The 26,871-nt window shown below is 44.5% G+C and overlaps 1 protein-coding gene across 9 annotated transcripts in view; it reads right to left on the reverse strand.

The window, feature by feature from the left end:
* The window catches only part of UBE2V1 (ubiquitin conjugating enzyme E2 V1), a 34,877-nt gene extending 10,422 nt beyond the window's left edge, over positions 1-24,455 (reverse strand). The window contains exons 1-3 of one of the 9 annotated variants that reach the window (XM_055373200.2): positions 24,349-24,455; positions 23,974-24,110; positions 5,104-5,252 (exon numbers count right to left, since the gene is read on the reverse strand). In XM_055373200.2, the coding sequence (XP_055229175.1) occupies positions 5,104-5,252; positions 23,974-24,110; positions 24,349-24,425 (363 nt within the window). In that variant the 5' untranslated portion in view covers positions 24,426-24,455. Of the gene's footprint in view, positions 1-4,914; positions 5,066-5,103; positions 5,253-7,303; positions 7,416-19,534; positions 19,619-19,774; positions 19,913-19,961; positions 20,049-21,592; positions 21,854-23,973; positions 24,111-24,186 lie in introns of those variants that run through there. The other 8 variants (XM_019017081.4, XM_055373203.2, XM_063702259.1 and 5 more) reach the window with 8 other exon arrangements.
* Between the last annotated feature and the right edge of the window lie 2,416 nt (positions 24,456-26,871).

The following is a 26,871-nucleotide window of genomic DNA, read 5'->3' on the forward strand; positions in this document are numbered from 1 at the left end:
CCCAGGTTCAAGAGATTCTCCTGCCTCAGCCTCCTGAGTCAGGCATCTGCCACCACGCCCAGCTAATTTTTATACTTTTTTAGTAGAGACCGGGTTTCGCCATATTGGCCAGGCTGGTCTTGAACTCCTGACCTCAGGTGATCTGCCCGCCTCGGCCTCCCAAAGTGCTGGAATTACAGGCGTGAGTTACCACGCCCGGCCTCAAAGCTTTTAAAAAAGAGATCAGTCAATATGTACTGATATAGAAAGACGTCTACCATCTATTAGGTGAAAAAAAATTAAGTTGTAAAACATCATGCATAGGAAGATCCCATTTTTCTTAAAAAGATATATATTTACGTTTGCATACCCACAGCAAAAGTGGGTAGAACCACACCACACACCAACTTAAGTTTCATTTGATGGTGAGCATAATGAATCAGAGAAAGGGTCACTTTTCTTTTACTTCCTACACCCCTGTAATGATGTTTGGTTCCTCTGAAGCATGGGTACCAGTACTCCAGGGTATAAACACACATCCAGGCTTTAATCCACACATAAAACACTTGGCCGGGTGTGGTGGCTCATGCCTGTAATCCCAGCACTTTGAGAGGCCAAGGTGGGCGGATCACCTGAGGTCAGGAGTCTGAGACCAGCCTGGCCAACATGGCAAAAACCTGTCTCTACTAAAAATATAAAAATTAGCCGGGTGTGGTGGTGTGTGCCTATAATCCCAGCTACTAGGGAGGCTGAGGCAGGAGAATCGCTTGAACCCGGGAGACAGAGACTGCCGTGAGCTGAAATCACGCCACTGCACTCCACCCTGGGCAACAGAGTAAGACTCCATCTCAAAAAAACAGAAAAAACACTATTTTGGAGAACCCCAGAGGCACAACAGTGCTTCTCAATGAGGGCCATTTTTGCCCCTCTGCTGGGAAGGGGAAGGGAGGATCAAGCATTGCCTAGACACATTTATGGTTGTTGCAATGGAGACAGGGGGTACTGCTGGCATCTAGTGAGCAGAGGCCAGGGATGCTGCTAAACAGCCTACAATGCACATACCTAGCACTCTCATGACAAAGAAAAGAACCAGCCCTATATGCCGAGTCTGAGAAACTCTGCTCTATGTAACTTGACTATTGTTAGTACTTCTGTGGTCAAAGTAGAAATATTCCACGTCTAATGCTGTGGACAGCTAGACATTTGCCAGAATTGCGCAAGGAGCAGTTGGCTCAGAAGCTTTGTTTTTAGGTTTGGAGGATTTGCTTTTCTTTAAATAAAAACAAACAAACAAAAAAGGTGGGGGCACTATTCAAACAGCACACACATATGACTAAAACATTCAAAGAGTACAGAAGGGTATATGGTAAAAAGTAAGTTTCCTTTCTACTCCAGCCCTAGCCAGCCAGCTCCCTTCTGAAGAAGACAACCACTGTCAGCAGCTTCTTTCCCATTCCTCCAGAGGTATTCTAAGCACACAGAAGCAGTGTATGCACGAGCTCTTCCTCTGCACCCAAGGCCCCCCACTCCAAATGGCAGCATACTCTGCCTCCTGTTTTATAATTTACTTTTTCACAATATCATGGAGATCATTCCATTTCAGCACACATAAATCTGTCTCATTGTTCAACAGCTAAACAGGACATAATATGGTATACTCAAAGACAATGATGTTGTTTCCAATATTTTGCTACTACTGACAATGCTGCATGAAATAATTTTGTACACTGCCTTTGGGCAATACATTCAAGAGAAATTGGAAAGTAAATTCCTAGAAGAATTCCTGGATCATATGGTATAAACCTTTGAAATTTTGATGGAAAATGTTCTTTTGAGTAAAACAATAACGAAAACCTAATAGGGAGATGAGTTACTCAAGTGCTCTATCTAGATGCTTTAATAATTATGTGGATATTTGAGTCACACAGCAAATAGCTCATGCGCTAATCATGAAAGATTGGTCACAGGAAGCATCTACATGCAGATAGTTCCTTCTATGACTTAGTTTCTAACCTTGGGGAACCAGGATAATAAAAACTACAAGGGTGAAAAGACAATAACAAGTGTTGGTGAGAATGTGGAGAAATGGGAACTTTCAGGCATTGCTAGTAGGAATGTAAAATGGTGCAGCCACTTTGGGAAACAGTTTGGCATTTCCTCCAAATGTTAAACACAGTTAACATATGATCCAGCAATTCCACTCCTAGGTATACACCCAGGGGAATTCAAAAATGTATCTCCGGCAGGGCGCGATGGCTCACACCTGTAATTCCAGCACTTTGGGAGGCCAAGGTGGGTAGATCATGAGGTCAGGAGTTCAAGACCAGCCTGGCTAAGATGGCGAAACCCCGTCTCTACTAAAAATACAAAATTAGCTGGGCGTGGTGGGGGGTACCTGTAATCCCAGCTACTCGGGAGGCTGAGGCAGAGAATTGCTTGAATCCGGGAGGCGGAGGTTGCAGTGAGCCGAGATTGCACCACTGCACTCCAGCCTGGGAGACAGAGCGAGACTCCAACTCAAAAAAAAAATATATATATATATATATATAAATATATTATGTATGTTATATATATAATATATATAGGCTTGGAGGATTTTTCTCTAAATAAAAATATATTACATAATTATATATCTTATATATAATTATATGTAACATACATTACATATCATATATATTTGTTATATAAATATACAGTATATATAATATATATAACATACGCATTATATATTATATAATGCATTATATAATATATAATTATATATAATATATGTCCATCTTCAAAGGAGGAAAAATTAGGTAGCCAAAAACAAAAACTATGTCCATCTATTCCAGCAGGTGTAGATAAAAAAATAAAAAGAAAATATATGTCCACATACAAACCTGTATATAAATGTTCCTAGCAGCATTATTTATAATAGCCAAAAGGTAGAAACAACCCAAATGTTCATCAACAAATGGAAAAACAAAATATGGCATATCTGTACAATGGAATATTATTCAGCCATAAGAAGAATAAAAGTATTGATAGATGCTACAATATGCTTGAACCTTGAAAAAATTATGCTGAGTAAAGGAAGCCAGTCACAAAAGGCCACATACTGTAGAATTCCATTTATAATAGATGTTCAGAAAAGGCAAATTCATTAAGCTAGAAAGTAGACTGATGATTGTCAAAGATGGGAAATGGGGGATGTGGGAGGGAGAATGGGGGGTGCCTACCGATGGGTATGGAGTTCCTTTTTGAGGTGATGAAAACGTTCTGAAATTAGTGACGGATGCACAGCTCTGAATGTAAGACCACCGAACTGTACACTTAAAAGGGTGAATTCTATCCCAATAAAGCTGTTACTAAAAACAAATACATGGAGGACTCCTGGCATACCGTAGCTACGCATTACAACTTCCAAAGCCTCTTTTGGAAAGAGATAAACTGAAATTCAGGGTAGCCCAAGCTGTTTTAGGCAGACAGAATATTTTCAGCAGAACTTACTGATTCATTGTTTTGTGTGTCTTTTTGAAAGTGTACAATTCAGTGGTATTTAGTGTATCGCAATGTTGTACATTGGTTCAATTCTCAGTATTTCAGAACCTGTAAATCAGTAAGTTGATTAACAAATCTATTGAGTACCCTATTCTGAGTCATTTCTAGGTATTCTGGGAAGTAAGGAGGGAAGCACAGTTCTCAACCTCAAGAAACTGAAATCATTCTTAGGAAGAGAAGACATGCAGTGAAGAAGACGTCAGCATATGATGGACCTTCAGAGACAGCAAAGAAAATTATCTCTATGGAGAAACAGGATTTCTAGATTGGGTTTTCCCCAGTATTTAGCAGACGCAGAAAATTCTAGTTTTCACAGGAAAAAAAGGATAAAGAAATGAGTAAAAACAGATCAAATGCATATATTTTTAAAACTCCACAAAACTATAGGGTCACAAAATGACTTAAGAAGCAACATTAAATGGCAAAGCCAATCATTCACCATGAGTGTTGATGACCATCTGAAGTGAGCATTAGTGTCCTAACACTTAACGAACATGTCACTTGTCCCTGTTCCAGCCCGGGCCACGCCCTACATGTCTTTCTGCTCTCACAGTGCTAGTGCAGAGTCCTGCACACAATCAAAAGAATGAATGTCGTCGTCATCCTTAAACACCTTAAACACCTGCTACATTCAGGCAGAAGCCCTTACTGCTTGTCTGAAGTGTGTGTCACAGTATGGAAATCAATTTCTGGACTCCTACATCAAGTTACTACTTGATTAGTATCTTCTACAATGGTAACAGATGAAAACTCAAAATGTAAACAAAAGAGAGACACCACAGCACAGTGGTTAAGAGCACAGGCTCTGGAGTCAGATCTGGTTTGGGGGTTACCAGCTATGTGACTTTGGGCAAGAGACCTGACTCCTCTGAGTCTGTCTCCTCATCTGTAAAATGGAATGCAATTGCACCTAACAATAGGGTCTTGTGAGAGTTAAGAGACGTTTCTTGAGGGTTTACTATGTGTCCTCAAAAAACGGTTGGCTGGCATTATGAAGACTGGGAACTCTCACATATCAGGAAGGTCTGAAAGAGGCCACTTTTCCCCATCCTCATTGTCTTCGTCTTCTTTGCAAAGGCCTCTGGGTCTAGTAGTGCCTGGAATAGACCAGGAGCTGACAGGCTGGCCAGGGACCTTTGCTGAATGGCCCAAGGAACTAGGATACAGGTGCACGGCAGACCTGGGAGACAGTGAAGAAAAACCACAACTGGGAAGGCTTTCCAGAGTTAATTTGGAGACTGGCTTCAGGAATGCTGGCTATACCTAGGGCCTAGTTATTTGGTTAGCCCAGAGATTGTTCTGAATGACATCTGACGGTGCAATGACTTCACACCTCACTGTCTACATTGTCATATAAATTCACACTATGAGTCTAAACAGGTTATTGCTTACCATTTAGAGGGGTTAAACAGCATCAGAGGAGGTTCAAATATATAAACTGAAACTGGTCAAAAAAGAATAGCCACATTTCAGAAAATATACCATTGGTGAGCTTTTTTTCCGTGATAAGGCTAATATTTTTTAAAAGGAGGCACAGTGAATTTAAGACATTGACATTTATAGCCGTAGCTCGACGCTTACTCTTGGAGGCCCAATTATCATCCCTGTCCATCTTGTAAGTGTCATGTCTTCGTCATCTTCTAGACCCCAGCTAACTGTGCCATCTCCTACTCCTTTCTGGCCTTCTTCGAGTTCTTCCAACAGTCGGAAATTGCGAGGGACTTTTACTCCTAAAATAAATGGAAAGAAATTCAAGATACCAGCAACTCCAGGGGAACTTGTAAGCCTAGAGCTAGCTGCTCATTATCTCTCCCTGGGAATCAAGATGCTAACATGCAAAAAATCACAGAAAGTTATCACACCTCAAACTTGCTACTTATAAAGCTATCAGTATCAACCAGCACAACCAGAGGGAAGGGGCACATGGTTCTCTGACAGGTGAAGTGACTAGGGCTAGATAACCAAACTTAGAAAGATACCCCACCCCTACTCCTTGGACAAACCTCCTAAGGGGCTTACATGTCTAAATGTCTATGAATTGGGGTCAACTAGTATGAGATGAAAACCATCAATATCAGGTGCTAACAAAAGTACCTTGGAAGACAAGAGGCTAAGATTATGCTTATTTGTTGGCATGACTCTCAAACAACCTTTAGGAGGAATAGTCACCATGGATATGGCAAATAAAAATGGTATCCTCTTAATCAACTAAGAGTCAACTGAAGGCACCAAGGATAAAATATTCTATTGTTTTTCAGTTATTTAAGTGATAGTTTCTCTTTTAACTTACAAAAAAGCTAAAAGGGAATAGCTGGTTCTCAATTTTTTTCCAAAAATCCCAAAGCCTGGCAAGTAGCTCTTGAAAGCAACGCATGAAAACACCTCACAGGTTCAAGCCACCGTACCGGGTTCAGGCTGAGGCTTGAGCCATTTCTAGGTGTCTTCCAGAACAGAACCTAGGTACTGGGGCCAGACAAGGGATGCGGCTATGGGAGGAGAGAGAGATGGACTTTCCTTCTGTGCTTGGGGAACAAATCATCTCTCCTAGGGTTGCACTCCCAACCAATCCTGACTGTCTCTTCTTCCTCCCCCATTTTCCCTGGCATATGCACTATTTTCTCTGGAAAAAACTCAGGATCCAGTCAAGTTTCAAGTTCTCTGCCTTGAATGCTGAGCTCTCAATTGGCCAGACTCTCAGAGACAAACAGGACTAACCATGTGACTGTGAAGAGAGGCTCACTGGAGGGACCCCAGATTGTGGGAGGTGTTGCCAGTATATGTATTTCCCAAAGTGTAGGACACATGCCATTAATTCAATTGGAATAAATATTTGAGCACTTAGTATACATCGGGGACTTTTCTAAGCACTGAAGAACAAGCAGTGAATAAAACAAAAATGCCTGCAGCTTACATTCTAGTAGAAGACATATAATGAACAAAAATGAATATGTAAATTATACAGTATGAGAGATCCTGGTGTTCCGGAGGAGGGAGTAATACGGGAGGGGCTATACTTTTAAATGGAGGGATAAAGGAAAAATGTTATTGCAATCAGGTGTCATAACTAAAGACCTGAAGAAGGTGAGAGGGCATGATTTATGGATAGCTGAGGAGAAAGTCTTTGAGACAGAGCAAACAAGTGCAAAGGCCCTAAAATAGAGGCTGCTTAGGGTGTCAAAGGACAGCAAGGAGGCCAATTTAGCTCAAACCAAGTGAGGAATATGAGAGAGCAAGAGGAGATTAAGGATGCCAACTGTTACTGAGTGACATGATCTGTCTTGTTTTTAATAGGATCCCTCAGACTGCTGTGTGAGGATGAGAGTGAAGGGAGCAAGGGCAGAAGCAGCTAGGAGGCTACTGCAATAATCCTAGCAAAAGGTAATACCCGTTTGGACCGGGGTGATAGCAGGAAAGAAGTGAGGAGTGGCGTAATTCTAGGCATTTTAGAGGTCTGAGCTGTGGAGATTTGCTATCAGGTTGCCTGTGAGGTGTGAGAGACAAGAGTCAACTACAGTTCCCAGGTTTTTGGTCCAAGCAACTGAAGGACAGAGTTGGTAGCGGTATGTTAGAGGACTTTCGGTGGTATGTGATTGAACACTTCATTTTACAGTCATGTATTTATGTTTAAGAATAACTTATTTAGGGTAAGTAATATACTAACTTCCCATTTATAATAATGGTAAAAGTTTCCTTTAAAATAAATGTAAGCAAAAGAGTCAGTTGATTACAAGAAAAATATTAAATAGTACTACATATGGTATTTGAAAGGAAATAGCGAAACCTGCAAGCATACTTGAACTGCTTGTTTGGAAAACACTGGCATTTTCATCTGCACAGCAGCCAACTGGATTATTCAGCTATACTGGATTAAGTCTCCTGTAGCAAACATAAAACTGAAAGATAGTGGTGACATTATAGGCAAAAAGCCAGACAACACAACTATTGTTCAGAAAGGGCTCAATCTAAATCTTTAATAGTCCTAATTAGGCTAGCGGGGGAAAAGTCACTACATTACTACTGGTTAATTTACAAGCCTGCACTAATAAAAATGAACATCAAAAGAATCATATTGATAGGAAGGCTGATGACTGAGGTACTTGTTCACAGATCATGTTATAGGCTGAACTGTGTTCCCCTCAAATTTATATACTTAAGTCCTAACTCCCAGTACCTCAGAATGTGACAAAACATGCTGACACCTTGATCTTGGGCTTCTGGTCTCTAGAGCTGTGAGAAATTTGTTGTTTAAGCCCCACCCAGTCTATGGTATTTTGTTATGACAGCACTAGCAAACTCATATAGATGATAAGTGACATCTTAAGGAGCTTTATAGAGTTGGTAAGGATACAGAACAAGATGTTAACAGTTGTTATCTCTGGGTAAAAGAATTATGGATGATGCCCCCTACTTTCTCTATTTCCTGATTTTACAACAATCCCATGTTATCTGCATAATAAAAAACCAATTAGGAACCATTTCAACTGCACCCCACACAAGGACCTACCCAGGGCCTCTGCGACTGTCATTCTTGCTGTCCAGAAGGCTCCTTCCCCTAGGAATCCATAAGCCAAGCTCCCTCAGCTTCTTTAGGGCTTCGGTTGTCTAGCACTTCATCTCAATAAGGATCAAGCGTTCTTCTCTGAGTAGGAATCTCACTTAACGGCATTCCTTAAGTGACTAACTTTTAATGGACAATGTTTTTAATGTTGCTAAAACTTGGTCAGCTGGGTATGGTGGCTCACACTTGTAATCCCAGCACTTTGAGAAGCCAAGACAATCGTCTGAGGCCAGGAGTTCGAGATCAGCCTGGGCAACATGGAGAAATCTCATGTCTACAAAAAAATACAAGAATTAGCTGGGCATGGTGTTGCCCACCTGTAGTCCTAGTTACTCAGGAGGCTGAGAGGGCCTAGTTACTCAGGAGGCTCAGGAGGCTTGAGCCAGGAAGGCGGAGGTTGCAGTGAGGCGAGACTGCACCATTGCACTCCAGCCTGGGCGACAGAGTGAGACCCTGTCTCAATAAACAAAAATAAACAAAAAATAATAAATAAATTAGCTGGGTGTGGTGGTGCACACCTGTAGTCCCAGCTGCTTGGGAGGCTGAGACAGGAGGACTGCTTGAGCCTGGGAGGTCAAGTCTGTAGTGAGCTATGATCACGCCACTGCATTCCAGCCTGAGCAACAGAGCAAGAACCTGTCTCTATTTTTAAAAAAAAAAAAAAAAAAAAAAAAAAAGATGGGGTGCGGTGGCTCACACCTGTCATTCCAGCACTTTGGGAGGCCGAGGTGGGTGGATCATGAGGTCAAGAGTTCAAGACCAGCCTGGCTAGTATGATGAAACTCCATCTCTACTAAAAATACAAAAATTAGTCGGGCGTGGTGGTGTGCACCTGTAGTCCCAGCTACTCGGGAGGCTGAGGCAGAAAAATCGCTTGAACCCTGGAGGCAGAGGTTGCAGTGAGCTGAGGTCGCACCACTGCACTCCAGCCTGAGTGACAGAGCAAGACTCTGTCTCCAAAAAAAAAAAAAGTGTTAAGACTGTCAAATAAATGGCAAAGTATAACAGCTTCTACAGTTAAGCCCTTCATTACTGAATGGAAGCTGTATTACACAAGTGACCTCTATTTTGAGATGCTCTTTTTGGCAAGACAAAAAAATGTGTTAGTTTCTTATGTCAGGTATTTAAATGTCAGCTGGACTAGACTATTTATAGTAGGACTATTCCTCTTGTAAACTTAAGCAAAGAACTTCTCTATGGCTGAAAGGTTACCTTTTCACCTAACAATCAGATCTGATTAGGAAATCCTAACATTCAACTATCACAAGCTTGTTGCTATTAGTTTCAAAACAGTGAATTCAAGTTATAATTTTCTGATATTTAATTTTTACTTGTGAAGTAGGGCAAAATATATTAGTAATTAATCCTATACTTCCAACATACATTTCTATTGGATTAGATATTCGATTACTTAAAAACAAGTGTGCAAAGCCCACATATACAACTGAACCAAAGAAATAAGTCAGGTCAATTTATTTTAGGCTAGGATTTGGAACAGGAATTGAGACCCACAGAGGGAAAGGTCAGCTTTCTTTTGTTCCTGCATTATAGGACAATTTGATTCTGACTCAAGTTGTAAAGCCAGCACCAGAAACAGTTTAATAAATGAAAAACTTTGGACTGACCAATATCTATCTGTATTGCAACTAGGAGTTGTGATACACATATAAATATCTATAACTGCTATCTACTGAACAATTATAATAAACATTTATTTCATTTGAACAGCAGTTCTCAAACCTTTTGCTCTCGAGAATGCTTTCTACTCTCAAAATCATTGAAGACCTCAAACAACTTTTTTTTTTTTTTTTTTTTTTTGAGACAAAGTCTCGCTCTTGTTCCCTAGGCTGGAGTGCAATGACGCAATCTCAGCTCACTGCAACCTCTGCCTCCTGGGTTCAAGCAATTCTCATGATGTTTAATGTGTATAGAACTGGACTCCACATTTATAAGCAAAAAAAAAAAAAAAAAAAAAAAATTTTTACACATTTCAGGACCACAGTGAAAAAAAGTTTGCTAGGCTTTTTACCTGCTCGTCAAAATTTCCCTATACATAAATTATCAGTAACATATAGGCACACATACCTTCTCTCAGTGTGACAGTTATCCAATACCTATCCAGCACTTTGCTAGACAATCTAGGGGCTATGAACAAAATAAAAACTGGGGTCTCCCTAACACAGTCTAAGGTGTCAGTGTGGAAACAAGATATACACAAAGGGCAATGAAATAAAACCATATCAAAGCATGAGAAACAGAACCTACCAGAGGACAGTGTTACTTAGCCTTTGAGGGCTCACAGCCTTCTCTGAAATTTGACAAAAGATGAAGAGGTTGGAGCCATGTTACTACTGGACTTTACCTTAAGGGTAATCGGGGGGAGCTGCAAAAGGCTCGGAGTAGGGCAAGAGATAAGGCACATCCAAGTCTCCTAGGTAATGATCAGCTTTGGGGTGTGCTACTGCTAATGTCTCAGGATATAGAGCCAGAAGCATTTGCCTAGAGCAAACACTGTGACCGAACATGTGGCATCAAACTTCTTATAGGCCTGCGTGATGGGAAGTAGAAGAGATGTAGAAGATAGGGTAATTAATTCAGCAGCTCATATTCATTTGCATGACTGTGGTGGTAGCTCAAAAAACAACAACAATGTTACAAAAAACAAAAAACAAAAAAACTGGCCTGTACGCAGTACTTCAGATAAATACCTGTTGAAAATTTTTTAAATTGAGTAAAAAAGGACAAAAGGTCTGCAAACCTCATTTTCTAAAAAACAAACACAAAAGCAAGCTTGTATGCATCCTTGCATATTCATTGTACTCTCACCAATGATCTTGGGGTGTCATGACCCAGAATCACTAACGTAAGGATACCTGGTCTACCACTCTGTTTTTAAAAGACAGGTCAGAGTAATGGATATATTACCTCCCACATGCGCTACCATGCCTGACTAATTTTGTATTTTTAGTAGAGACGGGGTTTTTCCATGTTGGTCAGGCTGGTCTCGAACTCCCGACCTCAGGTGATCCGCTGGCCTCAGCTTCCCAAAGTGCTGGGATTACAGGTGTGAGCCACCGTGCTCGGCCGACGATCCTCTTAAAGGTAAACTAGGTGCCCTCGCTCTCCTACCAGAAGCCTACTCTTGGCCTCCCGTTGCACCCGCAATCCACCCAAACTTGTCACCTGGCCGAGAGAGCCCCACCTGCTTCGCCAACATCATTTTGTGCCACTCTGCTTTGGTCCCCCATCCTCCTCCAGCTACACCAGTCCTTCTCTAAGTTTCTGAAGAGGCATCCTTACATCCTGCCTTTGCATTTGTGAGTCCCTCACCCTGGAATTCTCTGTCCCAGAGCTGTGAATGGCTGACTGGTTCCCTTGTCCTCAACCAAGGGTCTAACTGTCCATTCCCTTATCTTGCCTTATTTTTCTTCGTAGTACTCATTGCTACTCGACATTGTAAATATATTCATTTTCACTTTATTGGTTGTTTCTTGTCTGTCTCCCATCTGAACATAAGCTCCATGAGAGTAAAACTTCATCTGTTTTGTTCACTGCTGAATCTCCAATGTGTCAGGGTGTTTTGCCCTCTAGAGTAAGCACCCAAATACTTATTGAAAGAATTAATGAATGACTAGGTATTAGCTAGGAACAGTATTTCAGAATGAACAACGCTCAATGTCACAAAATTCTAATTCTGGTTTATTTTTGAAAATACAAGAGAGAAACATTCACAGCACCATTATCTGGGAGTCTAACATTATAAGGATTATTAAAGGGGCTTAGTATGAATTTTAAAGCCTAAGAACAGTTATATATTAAGAGGCAGAGCCCCACTCTGTTACCCAGGCTGGAGTGCAGTGGTGTGATTTTGGCTCGCTGCAACCTCGGTCTCCTGTGTTGAAGCATTTCTTGCACCTCAGCCTCCCAAGTAGCTGGGATTACAGGCGCCTGCCACCACGCCCAGCTAATTTTTGCATTTTCAGTAGAGACGGGGTTTTACCATGTTGGCTAGGCTGGTCTCGAACTCCTGGCCTCAAGTGATCTGCCTGCCTTGGCCTCCCAAGGTGCTGGGATTACAGGCATCAGCCATCACGCCCGGCCTAACTATAATAATTTTAAAAGCTATAAAGCTTAATTAGAAGCCAGGCAGTCAGGAGAGGCCCTCTCAGAGCCCCCGGTCCCGGTCCCAAACACCTTTACTTCCACACAGGCCTGTGTGGTACGTTTTCTTTACATTTGATTTTCTTCCTTTTTTATTGTCTGACTCACTCTCTAAGTTTCTCAAGTCAGAGCTGTGATTCATTCAATCCCGCCTCCCCAGAATCTGGTATGCTGTCTGGCATATAATGATACTCAATATCAATAAATGTTTGCTGGTTGAAGAAATGGCAGTATCAGGCCAGGCGTGGTGGCTCATGCCTGTAATCCCAGCACTTTGGAAGGCTGAGACAGGAGGATCACGAGGTCAGGAGATCGAGATCATCCTGGCCAACGTGGTGAAACCCTGTCTCTACTAAAAATACAAAAATTAGCTGGGTGTGGTGGCGGGCGCCTGTAATCCCAGCTACTCGAGAGGCTGAGGCAGGAGAATTGCTTGAACCTGGGAGGCGGAGGTTACAGTGAGCCGAGATCGTGCCACTGCACTCCAGCCTGGCAATAGGGCCAGACTCCGTCTCAAAAAAAAAAAAAAAAAAGAAATGGCAGTATTTCCTATTGTAAACTCTAATCTACTGGGTCCAAAATATTGGACACTGTTGCCATATAATTAACATACCTGGCCGGGAGCGGTGGCTCACGCCTATAATCCCAGCACTTTGGGAGGCCGAGGCGGGCGGATCACGAGGTCAGGAGATCGAGACCATCCTGGCTAACATGGTGAAACCCCGTCTCTACTAAAAATACAAAAAATTAGCCGGGCAAGGTGGCGGGTGCCTGTAGTCCCAGCTACTCGGGAGGCTGAGAAAAGAGAATGGCGTGAACCCCAGGGGGCGGAGCCTGCAGTGAGACAAGATCGCGCCACTGCACTCCAGCCAGGGCGACAGTGAGACTCCGTCACAAAAAAAAAAAAAAAAAAAAAAAAAAAATTTAACATACCTAAGGTTTTTTATTTTGAGATAAGTAAAATTTGGTAACCATTTCTAATTTATTTTTAGAGATGGAGTCTCACTCTGTCACCCAGGCTGGAGTGCAATGGCGCAATCTCGGCTCACTTCAACCTTCACCTTCTGGGTTCAAGCGATTCTCCTGCCTCAGCCTCCCGAGTGGCTGGGATTACAGGCACGCGCCACGACGCCCAGTTAATTCTCATATGTTTAGTAGAGACGGGGTTTCACCATGTTGGCCAGGCTGGTCTCAGACTCCTGACCTCAAGTGATCCACCTGCCCCAGCCTCCCAAAGTGCTGGGATTACAGGCATGAGCCACCACACCCAGCCTAGTTTTATTTTTAATAAATGAGAATTTTAGGAAAACTTACCATTTTTTTTAAAATAAGGGAAAACTGGTTTCTCACCCAAATCACATAAGTCAAAGAATTCTTCACTATAAAATGAACTTTGTTTCATAAAGTATGTATGAAAGCAAGTTACTAATATTTCAAACCATTTAAAAACTGCATACAAAGTTACATCAATATTTTCTACAAAACAAAAGAGCATTTAATTCCCAATGGCCTAATCACACCCTAGTTATAGAATTCAGGGTCTACTCCAGGGACATAAGTCCAAATATGGTTGGAATTCAGAGATCCTGCAGACTTCAGGATGTATCAGTGACAAGCGAAAAGCTCATCCTATCCTAAATAGAGTTTAAATTCAAAATCATGGTACATTAAACAAAACATTTTAGTGAATATATTAAAAAATTAAACCTACATATGCCAAAGAACAGAAGCAAAACAGATGAGAAAACCCAAGAATACTCTAACATATGTTTTGGTCCTCTAGCACTTTAATCAATTGAATCAACATAAAATTTTAAGATTCCCAATATTTCTCTGTGAATCTGACACCAAAAAGGCAGCTGGAGAAACAGCATCAAGTGACAATATGGAAGACATAAAAATGGACTCTTATAGGCCAGGCGCAGTGGCTCACACCTGTAATCTCAGCACTTTGAGAGGCCGAGGTGGGAGTCTGAGACCAGCCTGGCCAACATGGTGAAACCCCATCTCTATTAAAAATACAAAAATTAGCCAGTTGTGGTGGCACATGCCTGCAATCCCAGCTAATCGGGAGGCTGAGGCATGACAATCACTTGAACCCAGGAGGTGGAGGTTTCAGTGAGCTGCGATCATGCCACTGCAGCCCAGCCTGGGCAACAGAGACTCGTCAAAAAAAAACAAAAAACAAAAAACAAACAGACAAACAAAAGGACTCATAATCTTGCAAAACCAAGAGAACTACAGGCTCTATAATAGCTAGGAAGTACACTAGGAAAATCTATAGCTAATGATAAGTATACTCAAATAGACTATGACTATTAAAAAGTGAATTATGAAAATGCTAAAAAAAACTTCATCAAGGTGCTAAAATATCATAGTAAACCAAGACTTTTTGAAGAAAATATTTGTTCCTATTATTTCAGAATTATTCTTTCCAGAAGGCTTTTTCCTGGATCTGTGTCAGTATCAAAAGTCAGCCGGTTATTCTCTTAGCTAAATATAAACTGAAAAGTCAGCAGTTGCAGGATATTACAAAGAAAATATGGCAACCAGGTTGAAAAAGCATGAATATTTGATAGAGCTTTACACCATGCCACAGTAAAACATTTAATGCAGTAATCTGAAACACAGCAACATATTAAAATATTTGTGGTACAAAAAGGATTCTGAAGTCCTTTAAAACATCTTTTGGGAAAATCATGGCCACCAAGCAGCAGCTACCACAGCATGTCAATCTTGGAAAACCCTGGCCTAGGTCTTGAATTAAAATGGTAGAGCTGGCTGGGCGTGGTGGCTCACACCTGTAATCCCAACACTTTGGGAGGCCGAGGTGGGTGGATCACCTGAGGTCGGGAGTTGGAGAACAGCCTGACCAAGATGGAGAAACCCCGTCCCCACTAAAAATACAAAATTAGCTGGGCGTGGTGGCGCATGCCTGTAATCCGAGCTACTCAGGAGGCTGAGGCAGGAGAATCACTTGAACCTGAACCTGGGAGGCAGAGGTTGCGGTGAGCCAAGACAGCACCATTGCACTCCAGCCTGGGCAACAAGAGCAAAACTCTGTTTCAAAACCAAAAAAAAAAAAAACCAACAACAACAAAAAAAAACCAACAAAAAAAAGGTAGAACCTCAGAGGTTTCTCCTGAAAAGAAAGCTGCTAGTTAAAAATGGTTTGGTTGCCCATTCAGGGAAGACAGTGAACTGAACTAGGAATCTGATGCTGCTCCCACTTCAGAAAATGAGGAGGTATGGAAGGTGATGCACTGGGATTCAACGTCCCTGAAAACTGGACATAAAGCCATAAGCAAGTAACTTTTATTTCTGAGCAACCGCCCAAGTGTAGTCTGGCTGTCTAGTTAGCCTGCCCAGGAGATCTGTTCTTCTCCTTCTCTAGAGCAATGGTTCTCCAAGTTAGTCCCCAGACCTGCAGCCTGGACCTCATCGCGAACTCGCTAGAAATGTACATTCTCAGGTCTTCAGTCCAAAATTCCTGAATCTGAAACTCCAAGGTTGGGCCTAAGAATCTGACAAGCCCTCCAGGACTCTGAGGTATACTAGTTTGAGATCCATTGCTCTAGGGGAATTCTAGGGAAAGAATTAGTAGCAACCTGTCATTCTTTACAGTCCAGCCACGTGACAACAGCTAGTGACAGAATGCAAGACCCTGTGTTCTGCTGCTAGGGTCAGTGACCAAGGCCAAGCATCAGATTTTCTTTGACAAAGGGGGAAACAAGATGTGGGAAATGAGTCAGGACAACTGGAGAAGGGGAGGATGGTTAATTCTATGATCAAGTACCTCTATAAATACCACCAAATAAGGATAAGAGTTTCAGTTTTTTGAAAGGCTGAATAGCCACTTTTGCTTCTGCCCTATCGGATACATTGTTTCTCCACAAATTGTCAAATGTATCCATCTGGCTACATCAAAGAGATCCTGAATTAACTCACTGCAACATTCACAAATATTTACTGAGTACCTACTATTTTGTCCAGAACTGTGCTGGTGCTAGGGACACAACAGAAGTTGAGAAAGAATCTTGCCCTAGTGAAAAGGCATAGAAAATATGCAACGAAACAACACTTCAGGTAAGGTTAAGTGCTTTAGAGAAACAGAACAAAACAAGAAGCTGTGACAATGACTAAAAAACTATTGAATGGAGTGCTCAGGGACAGCCTTTCTGGGTAGCTGCGACCTGAAGAACAGCAGTCAGGCCCATGAAGATCTGGGGACAGAGCAAGATAAGAGGTGTGTGATACCACATGAAGTCAAGGCGGCAGGGCCTTGTGGGCCACGGAAAAGGGATGGGTTATTCTGTAATAAGAGCAGTGGGAAGGGCTTGCTGAAGGGGAGTGGCAGTTTCTATTTTACGTCTTTGAAAGATCATTCTGTCTCCTGTATAGAAAATGGAAAGGGCAAGACTGAAAGCAAGAGGCTTTTTCCATCTTCCAGGCAAGAGAAAGATGGTTCTGGTTACATTAGGAGGACAAGAGTGGAGACAGAAAGGAGGATTTGGCATTTAGTTTGGGGTTACACCTACTGGACTTGTGACAGGGTGGATGTGAAGATGAGGAAAGACTACTACTTGAGAGGCCATTGCCATCTACCCATGAATAAGCTAATCAGCCAAGGCAGAAATAACAGACATGCCAATGGCTGATGATGCTTGCGAGGCCTACCTCAGAGAATAAGAAATGGGGTCTGGAAGAACGATCATCCAGCCAAGAGCACGTGTCCTGAAGCAACACCATCCCAGAGCACCCAGGCTCTGCACCTCAGGCTAGTCACTCCTCTCCTGGCCTGTTTCCTCACCTTCACAATCGATACCTGCCTCAATAGGCTGCTGTGACAAGTGAGATAATGCAGTTAATACAGTGTCTAGCACTTAGTAAACCCAAGAGTGCAACTTAAAAAGAAGTCTGATGGCTTGCATGTAAATAAGGATGAGGAACTACTTTGTACATGCCATGATGGGGCTCCAAGCCCAAGAGGTGTGAGTTATTCAGTATAAAATATAAGCAAGAGCTTCCTGAAAAAAGGACCTCACTCTCCTTGGACAGCACATAACCCAGAAGAGGACAAACAGTGGCCAGAGATGCTATAAAAAGGGTTCCTGAAACGGGTAGCAGTAGACATTTCTTACTAAAGCCCTTTCTCTCTCCAAGATTAAACACTCCAAGACTTAGGAAGAACATATCCCTAAATCCATGCCTTTTCCATTTCCTTCCTAAGGTACTGGAGCAGGCTGGTGAGGGAACAGGAGTTAAAAATGCCTGGGCTCTAGTCCGAGCATCACCAGTCTCCCTTGGCTTTTGGCTCCTCCCTCAGTAATGTGGGTGGATACTGCCCCTGGTTGGTGACCAGGCTGTGGAGAGTTAGATGAGACAACATCACAGGTAAGTCGAAGTCTATGGGACACTCTAAAGCACTATCCACAATACAACAGTAATAGTATTCAAACATTTACTTTGCCAAATGTGCTGCTCTGAACTTCACTGTGCCCCTTCAAAATTAAGCAGAGGATTCCTGACTTCCTATTTTGCATTCTACTTTTATCAAATTACTGCAGAGGTACAATTTGGGGGGAGGTGGGAGGGATAGAGATATGAAGAGAAAAGAGAATGTGGTGGGGGAAATAGAGTGGTTTTCAGCTAACGTGAAGGGGGAAAATCATGATCATCAAAATTAACCTTGGTAATCCCTTAAGAAAATAATAGCTTGCAGCCCGGCACGGTGACTTACGCCTGTAATCCCAGGACTTTGGGAGGCTGAGACGGGCGGATCATGAGGTCAGGAGTTTGAGACCAGACTGACCAACATGGTGAAACCCTGTCTGTACTAAAAATACAAAAATTAGCCAGGCATGGTAGCACGTGCCTGTGATCCCAGCTACTCAGGAGGCTGAGGCAGGAGAATCGCTTGAACCTGGGAAGCAGAGGTTACAGTGAGCCGAGATCATGCCACCGCACTCCAGCCGGGTGACAGGGCGAAGCTCCGTCTCAAAAAAAAAAAAAAAAAAAGCTTGCACTAGCCCAACAAAGCCAGTTTCCCCTCCATCACCGGAGCAGGCTGCTATTTCTTTGGCTGAGCACAATATGAAGCTGTTCTTTGAATGTAGGGCCCATGTTGTACAAAAGGCACTTAATTACAATTGGCATAAGATGCTCACACAGTGAGACACACAGGAACTGAGAAGAACTAAGGGACTGTGAGTTTTCATCCATTTCCAGCTCTCTCTGGGGAAGACCCTTGAATGGAAGGGAAGACTAATCTCTGCTGCCCACATGGTTTTTATAAGCTGAATGTGCATATAAGGCCACTCCGATGTATGCAAATTTAAAATCATGCCCCACCAGGGCTTACCCCTCTGGCACTTATTTTCTGATTAAATGTCAGGGAAGCTCGTGGGCTGCTGAGTGAGAGGAAGGGCCTGGCAACCAAGGGCCACTATTTGATGTGCTGCAATCCTGGCCAAGGCAGGAGGAAGTCACCCGTCATAACATGGGGATTCTGAGGATCTGTGGTGGGCTTTTCACAGTTCCACCCTCTAAGACATATGTAGATATCACACATTGCAGAACCAAAGGAAGTGGGAAGGCGGTGTAGCCAAATGCTAAAAGCAGTGACCATAAAAAACTAAGTTCAGCCCTTACAGGAACTCAAAGGCTTCACAGCTGTTTCCTGGCAACCGGAGGCACAGATTAATCAAGAGCCTTACTCTAAACCTGACTAAGGAAGGCCTCAGGGCCCTGACCACACCTGGAAGACTTCTCAGGGTTAGAAAGCAGAGAGGCCTGTACACTCATTTTAGTTTACCCCAAGTAAGGTCTGCTTTACTCTTAGCACCCTGCACTCTTTTCACTGCCTAGGGACGAAGGTCAGATCTTATCACACTCCTCTTTTTAAGACTCTTATTCATTCATTCAACAAATATTTACTGAATGCCTACTTCATACCAGACACTTGTTTGATGGCTTCCCCTCACACCATCTCAAATCCAAAGCCATGTCTCTCAAACTCATCTCCTTAACAAGCCTTGCTTGTACATGAAGGCCTTTTATCCTGTTATTTCAACATGCCAAGCTCAGTCCCACCACAGGGCCTTTACACTCACAGCCCACCCTCTCTCCTGCCTGTGACACTGTAGGGTTGGTTCTTTCCATTATTTGACTCAGTTGAAATGTCACTTTCCTGACCACCTCTCCAGACACTATCACATCACACAATTTCCTCCATAGCACTTACTGCTATCTGAAATTGTCTTATTTACTCCTTAACAGCCTTCTCTCCCTTACTTGAATGGAAGCTCCTGAAGGACACAGACTATGTCCATCTTGTTTGCTCTCCACGATGGGACATAACAGGCCCTCAGTAAATATCTGTTGAATAAACAGACAAAAGAATTTTGGGAAGTCCATTTTAGGGCACCTCAAAGCCTGTCCTGTGTTATCTAAACCATGCCAAGTGCTCTTGTATTCCACTAGACAGCAGCTGACATTTTATCTGATCACCATAGCCATTTATGAAGCACTCACTTTTTAACTGTCAGGGTCTGGAGAAGTTAGAATCGGGCAGCTGTTAACCCAGATTGTAGGTAGCCAACCGAGTGACTGCAAGCAGGGCTGAGCTGCAACAGCACCTTATTGCTGGCTACCACCAGCACACTGGGCCCCTTCGTTTATTACGACCTGGTAGGAGTGTTATTCTGGTGAGAAGTTTTACCCAGCAGTCTGGCCTGACTCAGAATCTCTCTTCTGGGAGTGCCTGGGGCAGCGTCATGGTAAATGAATTGACTCAGCACTGTTCCAGCTGAAACCAAAATCGAGTAAAAGGATTCATGGTCTCTGCTATTCTGCAAGAAGACCCCACTGTTTTAAACGCAAAAGGCAGCAGCTTGTGGTGGGTCACTTCAGTCAGATCCCCCACGTTCAATTTCTTTTATTCCCACCCCAACCATCAGGCAAGTATGGCTCCTTGAGACCGCAGAGGAGCAACATTTATAAAGAATTCCCCTCACCCTATTTCCCATGGATCACCAATTCCTTCCCAACACTGCTGCTGCTGTGGCCTTAAATATGCCAATGATTGCTGTACTCAGGCTGGTGTCCCTGCAGCCCCACAGTGGGGAACACTGTGGCCCTGTTTGCTTCCTCCATCAGAGAGGTAACCCATTTTCACCCCATCTGAGAGAACCTCCTTGGCCAACTTCACTGCCAGGCACCTGAGGGTGCCGCCTCACCCAAGAGTTCCCATTTCATCTATTCACCTCCCTACTCCCACCAGCCAGTGGGGAACTTCTGAGCTGAACCCACATATCTGTCCCAATTATTAAAGGAGTCGATGAGAGTGAGCGTCTCCACAGAAGAGACACTTCTAGGATATGCTTCCCTCACTCAATTCAAAAAGAGGAGACTTTTCTCCTTTACAGGAAACATCTCTGGAACCCGACCTTTTCCACTCCCTCATTTCAGGGGCTTCCCTCAGGTGAATCCCCACTCCCAAAGAGACATCCTCGGGGTTCCCAATTCACCTGTTCTCCCTCATCCAATATCAGAGGCTTCCACCAACTGCCCCACTCGGACCTTGTCCCCTGAAACCTAACTTGAAGCAATCCATCTGTATCCTCGAACAAGATACTGGTAATGATGGGGTCATTTCACTATCACCGCTATTAGGTCCCTCTGGCATCTGAATCCTTTTCCCTCCTCTCACTTATTATGCGGAGATCCCCTTCATTCTCCCCAAAAGCAGCTGCTCCAAGGCTCCTCCTTTCTAGTCAACATAGCTATTTCCTCAGCTAACCCCATCTCTAAAACTAACGCCGGAGCCGTTCCCTCAACCGATAGGGGATCCTCTCAAGTCACCCCCTCAGGATCCCGTTTCTTCCATCCAGCCTGAGGGGCCTCTCTGATGTCCCCTCCAGACATCCCAAGGCCCCTCTCAGCCGCACCCCTGGCACCCAGTATGGGACTTCCATCCGCTGTGGGGCGCCTCCTCTAGGGGACCCCTCGATCGCCCCTTAAGAGTCGCCAGCCCCGGTATCCTCAGGAGTGCCTCGGAACTCGCTCCTCGCCCACTCCGGCTCCCCCAGACAGCGCAGAGGGCCCTCATGCCTCCCGGGGGAGCCTCAGGGCCTCGCCGCGCCGCCCACAGGCCCCTCAGCCCCCCGCCCGTGCTTCCGGCCACCGCCTGCTCCTCCTCCCCCGGTCAGGCCGCGCCGGTGGCTGCCGCGGAGCCCAGCAGACAGAGGCAGCGCGGGGACCCTGGCCCCGCTGCAGGAGCCTTTGAGGGTCCCCGGCCCCCGGCCCAAGCCCATGCCCCCTCGGCCGGCCGGGCCCGGCGCCCCCGCTCACCCGAGCCCGTGGTGGCTGCCATCTTGCGTCGCTGTTGCTTGAAGGCCGGCCCCTTCTTCACCCCCCTCCCGCCCCCGTCCCCTGGCCCTGATGCGCAGGCGCGCGCGCACGCACATACGCCGCCGCTGACGCCCGCCCCGGAGACCTGCACGACCCGTGGCCTGGAAGGCTCTTTTCCTTCCCTTTTAGAGAAAGGAAATATCAGCGTGCTCGAGGGCCCAGCAACCTGCAAGTCCCCACACATCGGGTGCGAGGGAAGTTGTGATGTGCTTAGTGAGAAGGGCAGGGGTGACTAGGCTTGGGAAGGCGCGATTGTGAAAGAAAAAGAAAAGATAGCTTCAAACAAAAGCGCCGAATTCGCTTGGGGCTTTTTCCTGTCTAGTTCCTATCTAGATCCTCACCACATCTCCGCAAGGTCAGAATTAATGTGAAAAATGCAGCCGAGAGAGATCAAGCGATTTGTCTAAACTCAGCTGTTAAGTGGCAGAGACAGGCAGAATTTTAACCTCCAGGTTCAAATTTTTTGAATCATCACCCTCCAGATCAGATGATCTGGCTCCTAGGATTCATGCTCCCCGGCCAGAGAAGGCTTGGAGTGGGTGCAGCTAAATGATTTAGGGGCATGAAGGTGGCAGGGAAAGCATTTGCTAACCATCTACCCAATTCATTCATTCATTCGTTCGTTCATTCATTCATTCATTTATTCAACCAAACAAACATTAAGCACCTACTATGTACCAGACACTGTGCTAGGCGCTGGGGATGGATAGACATCTCTGAAGAAGCAAATCCCTGCTTTCAGGGGCTTACATTCTAGTCGTAGACAGCAAGTAAATAAACAGGAAACTATAATTCTGATAGGGTAGAGATAAACCAAGAAAAGAGCAGCAGAGGATGGTCAGGAAGGGCCTCCTAAGGTGGTCATATTTCAGCAGAGACTGTAACAATGAGGAGGTAGAGGGAACAGCTTGTGCAAAGGCCCTTCGGAAATATTTTTGCAAATAAATAAACCCAAGAAGGTACTCCTCCTTTATTATAAATTGTCTGAGAAGCCTTTATATGGATGTAGACACTGAGGCTGAGAGAGGTGAAGGGACTGGCTTAAGGTCACAGAGCAAAATACTGGCAGAAGGACCAGGACTCTAAACATAGAAGGACAAGGAAGCTGGAAGCCCTCACCCAGCACATCCAATTCATCACCTTTGTCTGACAGCGTTGCCTACTCTGCATCTCTCCACTCCATTCACTTCTCCACTCAGGGCAAGCTGCCTTTATCTCCCACTTGGAAGCCCCCAGCAGCTTCCATTCTCTCCCCTATGGTCCATTCTCCATATAGACCAACATCTGCTCAAAACACCCTCCAGCTAAAGCCTTCAGTGGCTCCCCATTCCCTCTGGATAAAATACAAACTTTACAAGTTGAGCGACCATAGAATTATCACCTAATGAGGACACACATCAGATTAAAAGGGGACCTATTATAATCTCACCAGGACAAGTGGAAACCAGGGCTCTCCAGGGCAAAGCAGGATGCCCGGACACCCTGTGCACAAGGCTCTGCACCCAGGGCAGGGACGAGGATGGGGTGGTCAGATTTAACGGGGCTTTCACTCAGGTCCTGACTCTGCACATGCACAGCGCTGCAGGTGAGTGACTCCTTAAAATCTGCACCCTAGGGCAGGGCATGGTGGCTCACGCCTGTAATCCCAGCACTTTGGGAGGCCGAGGTGGGCGGATCACCTGAGGTCAGGAGTTCGAGACCAGCCTGATCAACATGGTGAAACCTCGTCTCTACTAAAAATACAAAAATTAGTGGGGCGTGGTAGCACGCACCTGTAATCCCAGCTACTCGGGAGGCTGAGGCAGGAGAATCGAGTGAACCCGGGAGGCAGAGGTTGCAGTGAGCCGAGATCGCACCATTGCATTCCAGCCTGGGCAACAGAGACAGATTCAGTCTCCAAAAAAAAAAAACAAAAAAATCTGCACCCTAGGTACCCCACTTGCCTCACCATAGCCTTGGCACAGCCTGCGCCTCTGAGACTTTCTGTACCTCTGCGGCGACACTGGCCCTTTGCAAGCCCCCTGGAACACATGCCCTCTCCCACTTCAGGGGCTTTGCCTGTGCTGTTCCCACTCTTCAGTTCTCAGATCCAGCACCATCCCCTCAGGGAAGCCTTCCTCGATTCCTCCAACCACATCAAATTCAGCTATAATTAGCTCTCAAAGTGCCAGCACTGGCTACAGGTGAAGCAACTTGACTTTTCGTGTATCACGTGATACAAGTTTGCTTTGGGGAGCACAGAAAATACTTGCCCTGGACTTGGGGTCACTGTAAAGCATCAGTAGCAAGTGGAAGCATTTGGGTTCCTAAGGTGGACTCACCTTTGCAGTGAAATTTTCTAGGTTCAAGTCTTCCTTCATCACTCAGTTTGCTTTGTGACTTCAGGTAAGACGCTTGAACCTCTCCTGGCATCAGTTTCCCCTTCCATGAGGATAGTAGTATCAACCTCATAGAATTGCTGTGGAGATAAAATGCTTTCCTAAAACCCCTTGGCACAGGGAAGAGGAAGGGACACTAGAAGAGCTCATAATTACCAAGCCGTTACATCCAGCTTTTAATCCTCACAACTCGATGCAGCAACTCCTGTGAATATCCCCATTTTTAGAGATGAGAAAACTGAGACTCAGAGCTAACAGGTGGAGAGGATGAGGATTAAAACACAAGCCTTTTATCTAATGGTGCCCGTAAATGTTTACTCGCATGGATTCCTTGGCTCTTGTAGGAAACTTCTTGCAAGTAAAATTGACAATAATAATTCCCGTGCAGAGCTCATCGCAGGAAGAGGTTAAGCGAGACAGCCCGAGGCATGCTGGTTGTTGTAGTCTAGAGTTGGCGCGGTGCCTGGTGGGAGTTGTAGTACGTCCCGCGCACACGCTCCCTCGAAGAGGTTCTGCCCCATTCCTGGACGTCACAGCCGGTCCCCAGAGCAGGATTCCTTCCGGCGCCTGCGCCTGATCACCGCTCTGCGCTTGAGCTGGTAAACTCAGCTGATGGGATAAGAGTCTTGTTTTATCGGATTTTGGGGAAGATTAAAATGGTTAATAGAACTAGAGAATTTAGAAGAGGGCTTGGCACTAAGTGCAATATAAGTATTAGCTGCTATTATTACCTAATCCTCAATGAACCTTGCAAAGTAGCTGTTACCATTTCCATTTGTGAGATGAGAAAACTGAGACTTAGAGGAGTTAGATGGCTTTTCCAAGGTCACACAACAAGGAAGGAGTAAAATCAGTTTTGGAATCCAGTTCTCTTTACCCTGTGTCACCCTCTGGCTCTCCCGTGATGAGGGAGGTGGAGCCTGGGAGGTTTTGAGCTAAATGTGGGCAGGTTTGCCTTTTTACAAAGTGCATCGTGCTGCCATGAGGAGAGAGGGCGAGGACACCCAATTGGGCAGCAGCAATATTGGTAGCAGGGAACCCAGAGAGAAGGTGTATTGGGCACTGTTTGCCGCCATTCCAGTCGCCATGTCCCCACATGGCAAGGTGGGTGTTTGGAAACTTTCCCTCCCCTCATAAAAGCTGAAGAGAAGGTTGGGCGCCCTGGTTCACACCTGTAATCCCAACACTTTGGGAGGCCGAGGCGGGCGGATCACCTGAGGTCAAGAGTTCGAGACCAGCCTGGCCAAAATGGCAAAACCCTGTCTCTACTGAAAATACAAAAATTAGCCGAGCTTGGTGGCTCAGGCCTGTAATACCAGCTATCCGGGAGGCTGAGGCACGAGAATCGCTTGAACCTGGGAGGCAGAGGTTGCAGTGAGCCGAGATCGTGCCATTGCACTCCAGTCTGAGCGACAGAGCGAGACTGTCTCAAACAAAAAAGCTGAAGAAAAAGCCTATTTTTGTCCCCTTTCCTCCTTCCTACAATATGAGGTTGTAATGGTTAGAATTAGAATCCTGGGTGATGTGGCTGAGCTGCTGAAGGAATTGCGGGGCTGCCCACCTGCAGACATCTGAAGACATGAGATAATGTGCCAGTTGCTTAAGTTGTTCTTAAAGGTAGGTTTTTGTTACCTACCACCAAAAAGCATACCTAATAGATACAGGAAGCTGATGCAGTGGTTCGGTTGAGAGGCATATAGACCTGACAGTTCCACAATGTCCATTCGTGAACTCTGTTTTCAAGTGGGAAAACACTAGGGCTGGTTTGGAATCTCTGGGATGTAAAAGGCATGAGTAGTTTGAAAAAGTATATTCGAAAGGTGAAAAAACAAAAATTATATAATGTTATCCACAACCTTCAATTTCCTATTTATAGTTAAGGAACCCCCCCAACCTCATGCTATAGTTTTTGTAGCATAAGCTACAGAAAGTAAAGCTGACAACCTGTCAACAGGAAGGGCTGTGGACTTGCAGAAGACAGAGAGGAGAAGGGATGTGTGGTTAACAGAGTGTGTGATGAGGCCGGGCATGGTGACTCACACCTGTAATCCCAGCACTTAGGGAGGCCAAGGCTGGTGGATCACCTGAGGTCAGGAATTCGAGACCAGCCTGGCCAACATGGTGAAACCCCATCTCTACTGAAAATAGAAAAATTAGCCGAGCATGGTGGCTCATGCCTGTAATCCCAGCTACCCGGGAGGCTGAGGCAGGAGAATCACTTGAACCTGGGAGGCAGAGGTTGCTGCAGCATTGCACTCCAGGCTGGGCAACAAAGCGAAACTCCATCTAAAAACAAACAAACAAACAAACAAACAAACAAACAGGATGTGTGATGCATTTGCTAGTGAAATTCTATGGCATTTATGTGGAGTCATGGCTCCCTGAGGTGTGTCTAGCCATGGCGCTGAGACATCTTATTTAATGTCTGATGTAGTTTCCAAAATATACAGTCAAAAAGCGGTGGGGATGGGTGGGCAGGGGGTCTTGGTGCACTTCATTAACTCACTCTATCAATGGACATCTAAGTTGTTTCCATTGGCTTCTTCTGATACAATTTTTGTAATGTCTTAATTTTGTATTATATGTTACTTCTGTGGTCAAGGAAAAAGGAATGAAAACCGGGGTTTGGGGCAGGGAGGTGGGGGGACAAAAAGGATGTTTCCTTAACTTATAAAGAGCCCTCGAAACTCATTAAGAAAAAATAACTCAAAGATGACAGTTATAGCAAATATTTATTGAGCATTTGCCATATTCCAGGAACATGGTATTTTGCATATAATAATGTATTTAATCTTCACACCTATCCTATGAGGTAGGTACCATTATTATTCCCATTTTGCA

The sequence above is a fragment of the Gorilla gorilla genome, chromosome 21 (genome assembly GCF_029281585.2).
Source record: "Gorilla gorilla gorilla isolate KB3781 chromosome 21, NHGRI_mGorGor1-v2.1_pri, whole genome shotgun sequence".
NCBI lineage: Eukaryota > Metazoa > Chordata > Mammalia > Primates > Hominidae > Gorilla > Gorilla gorilla.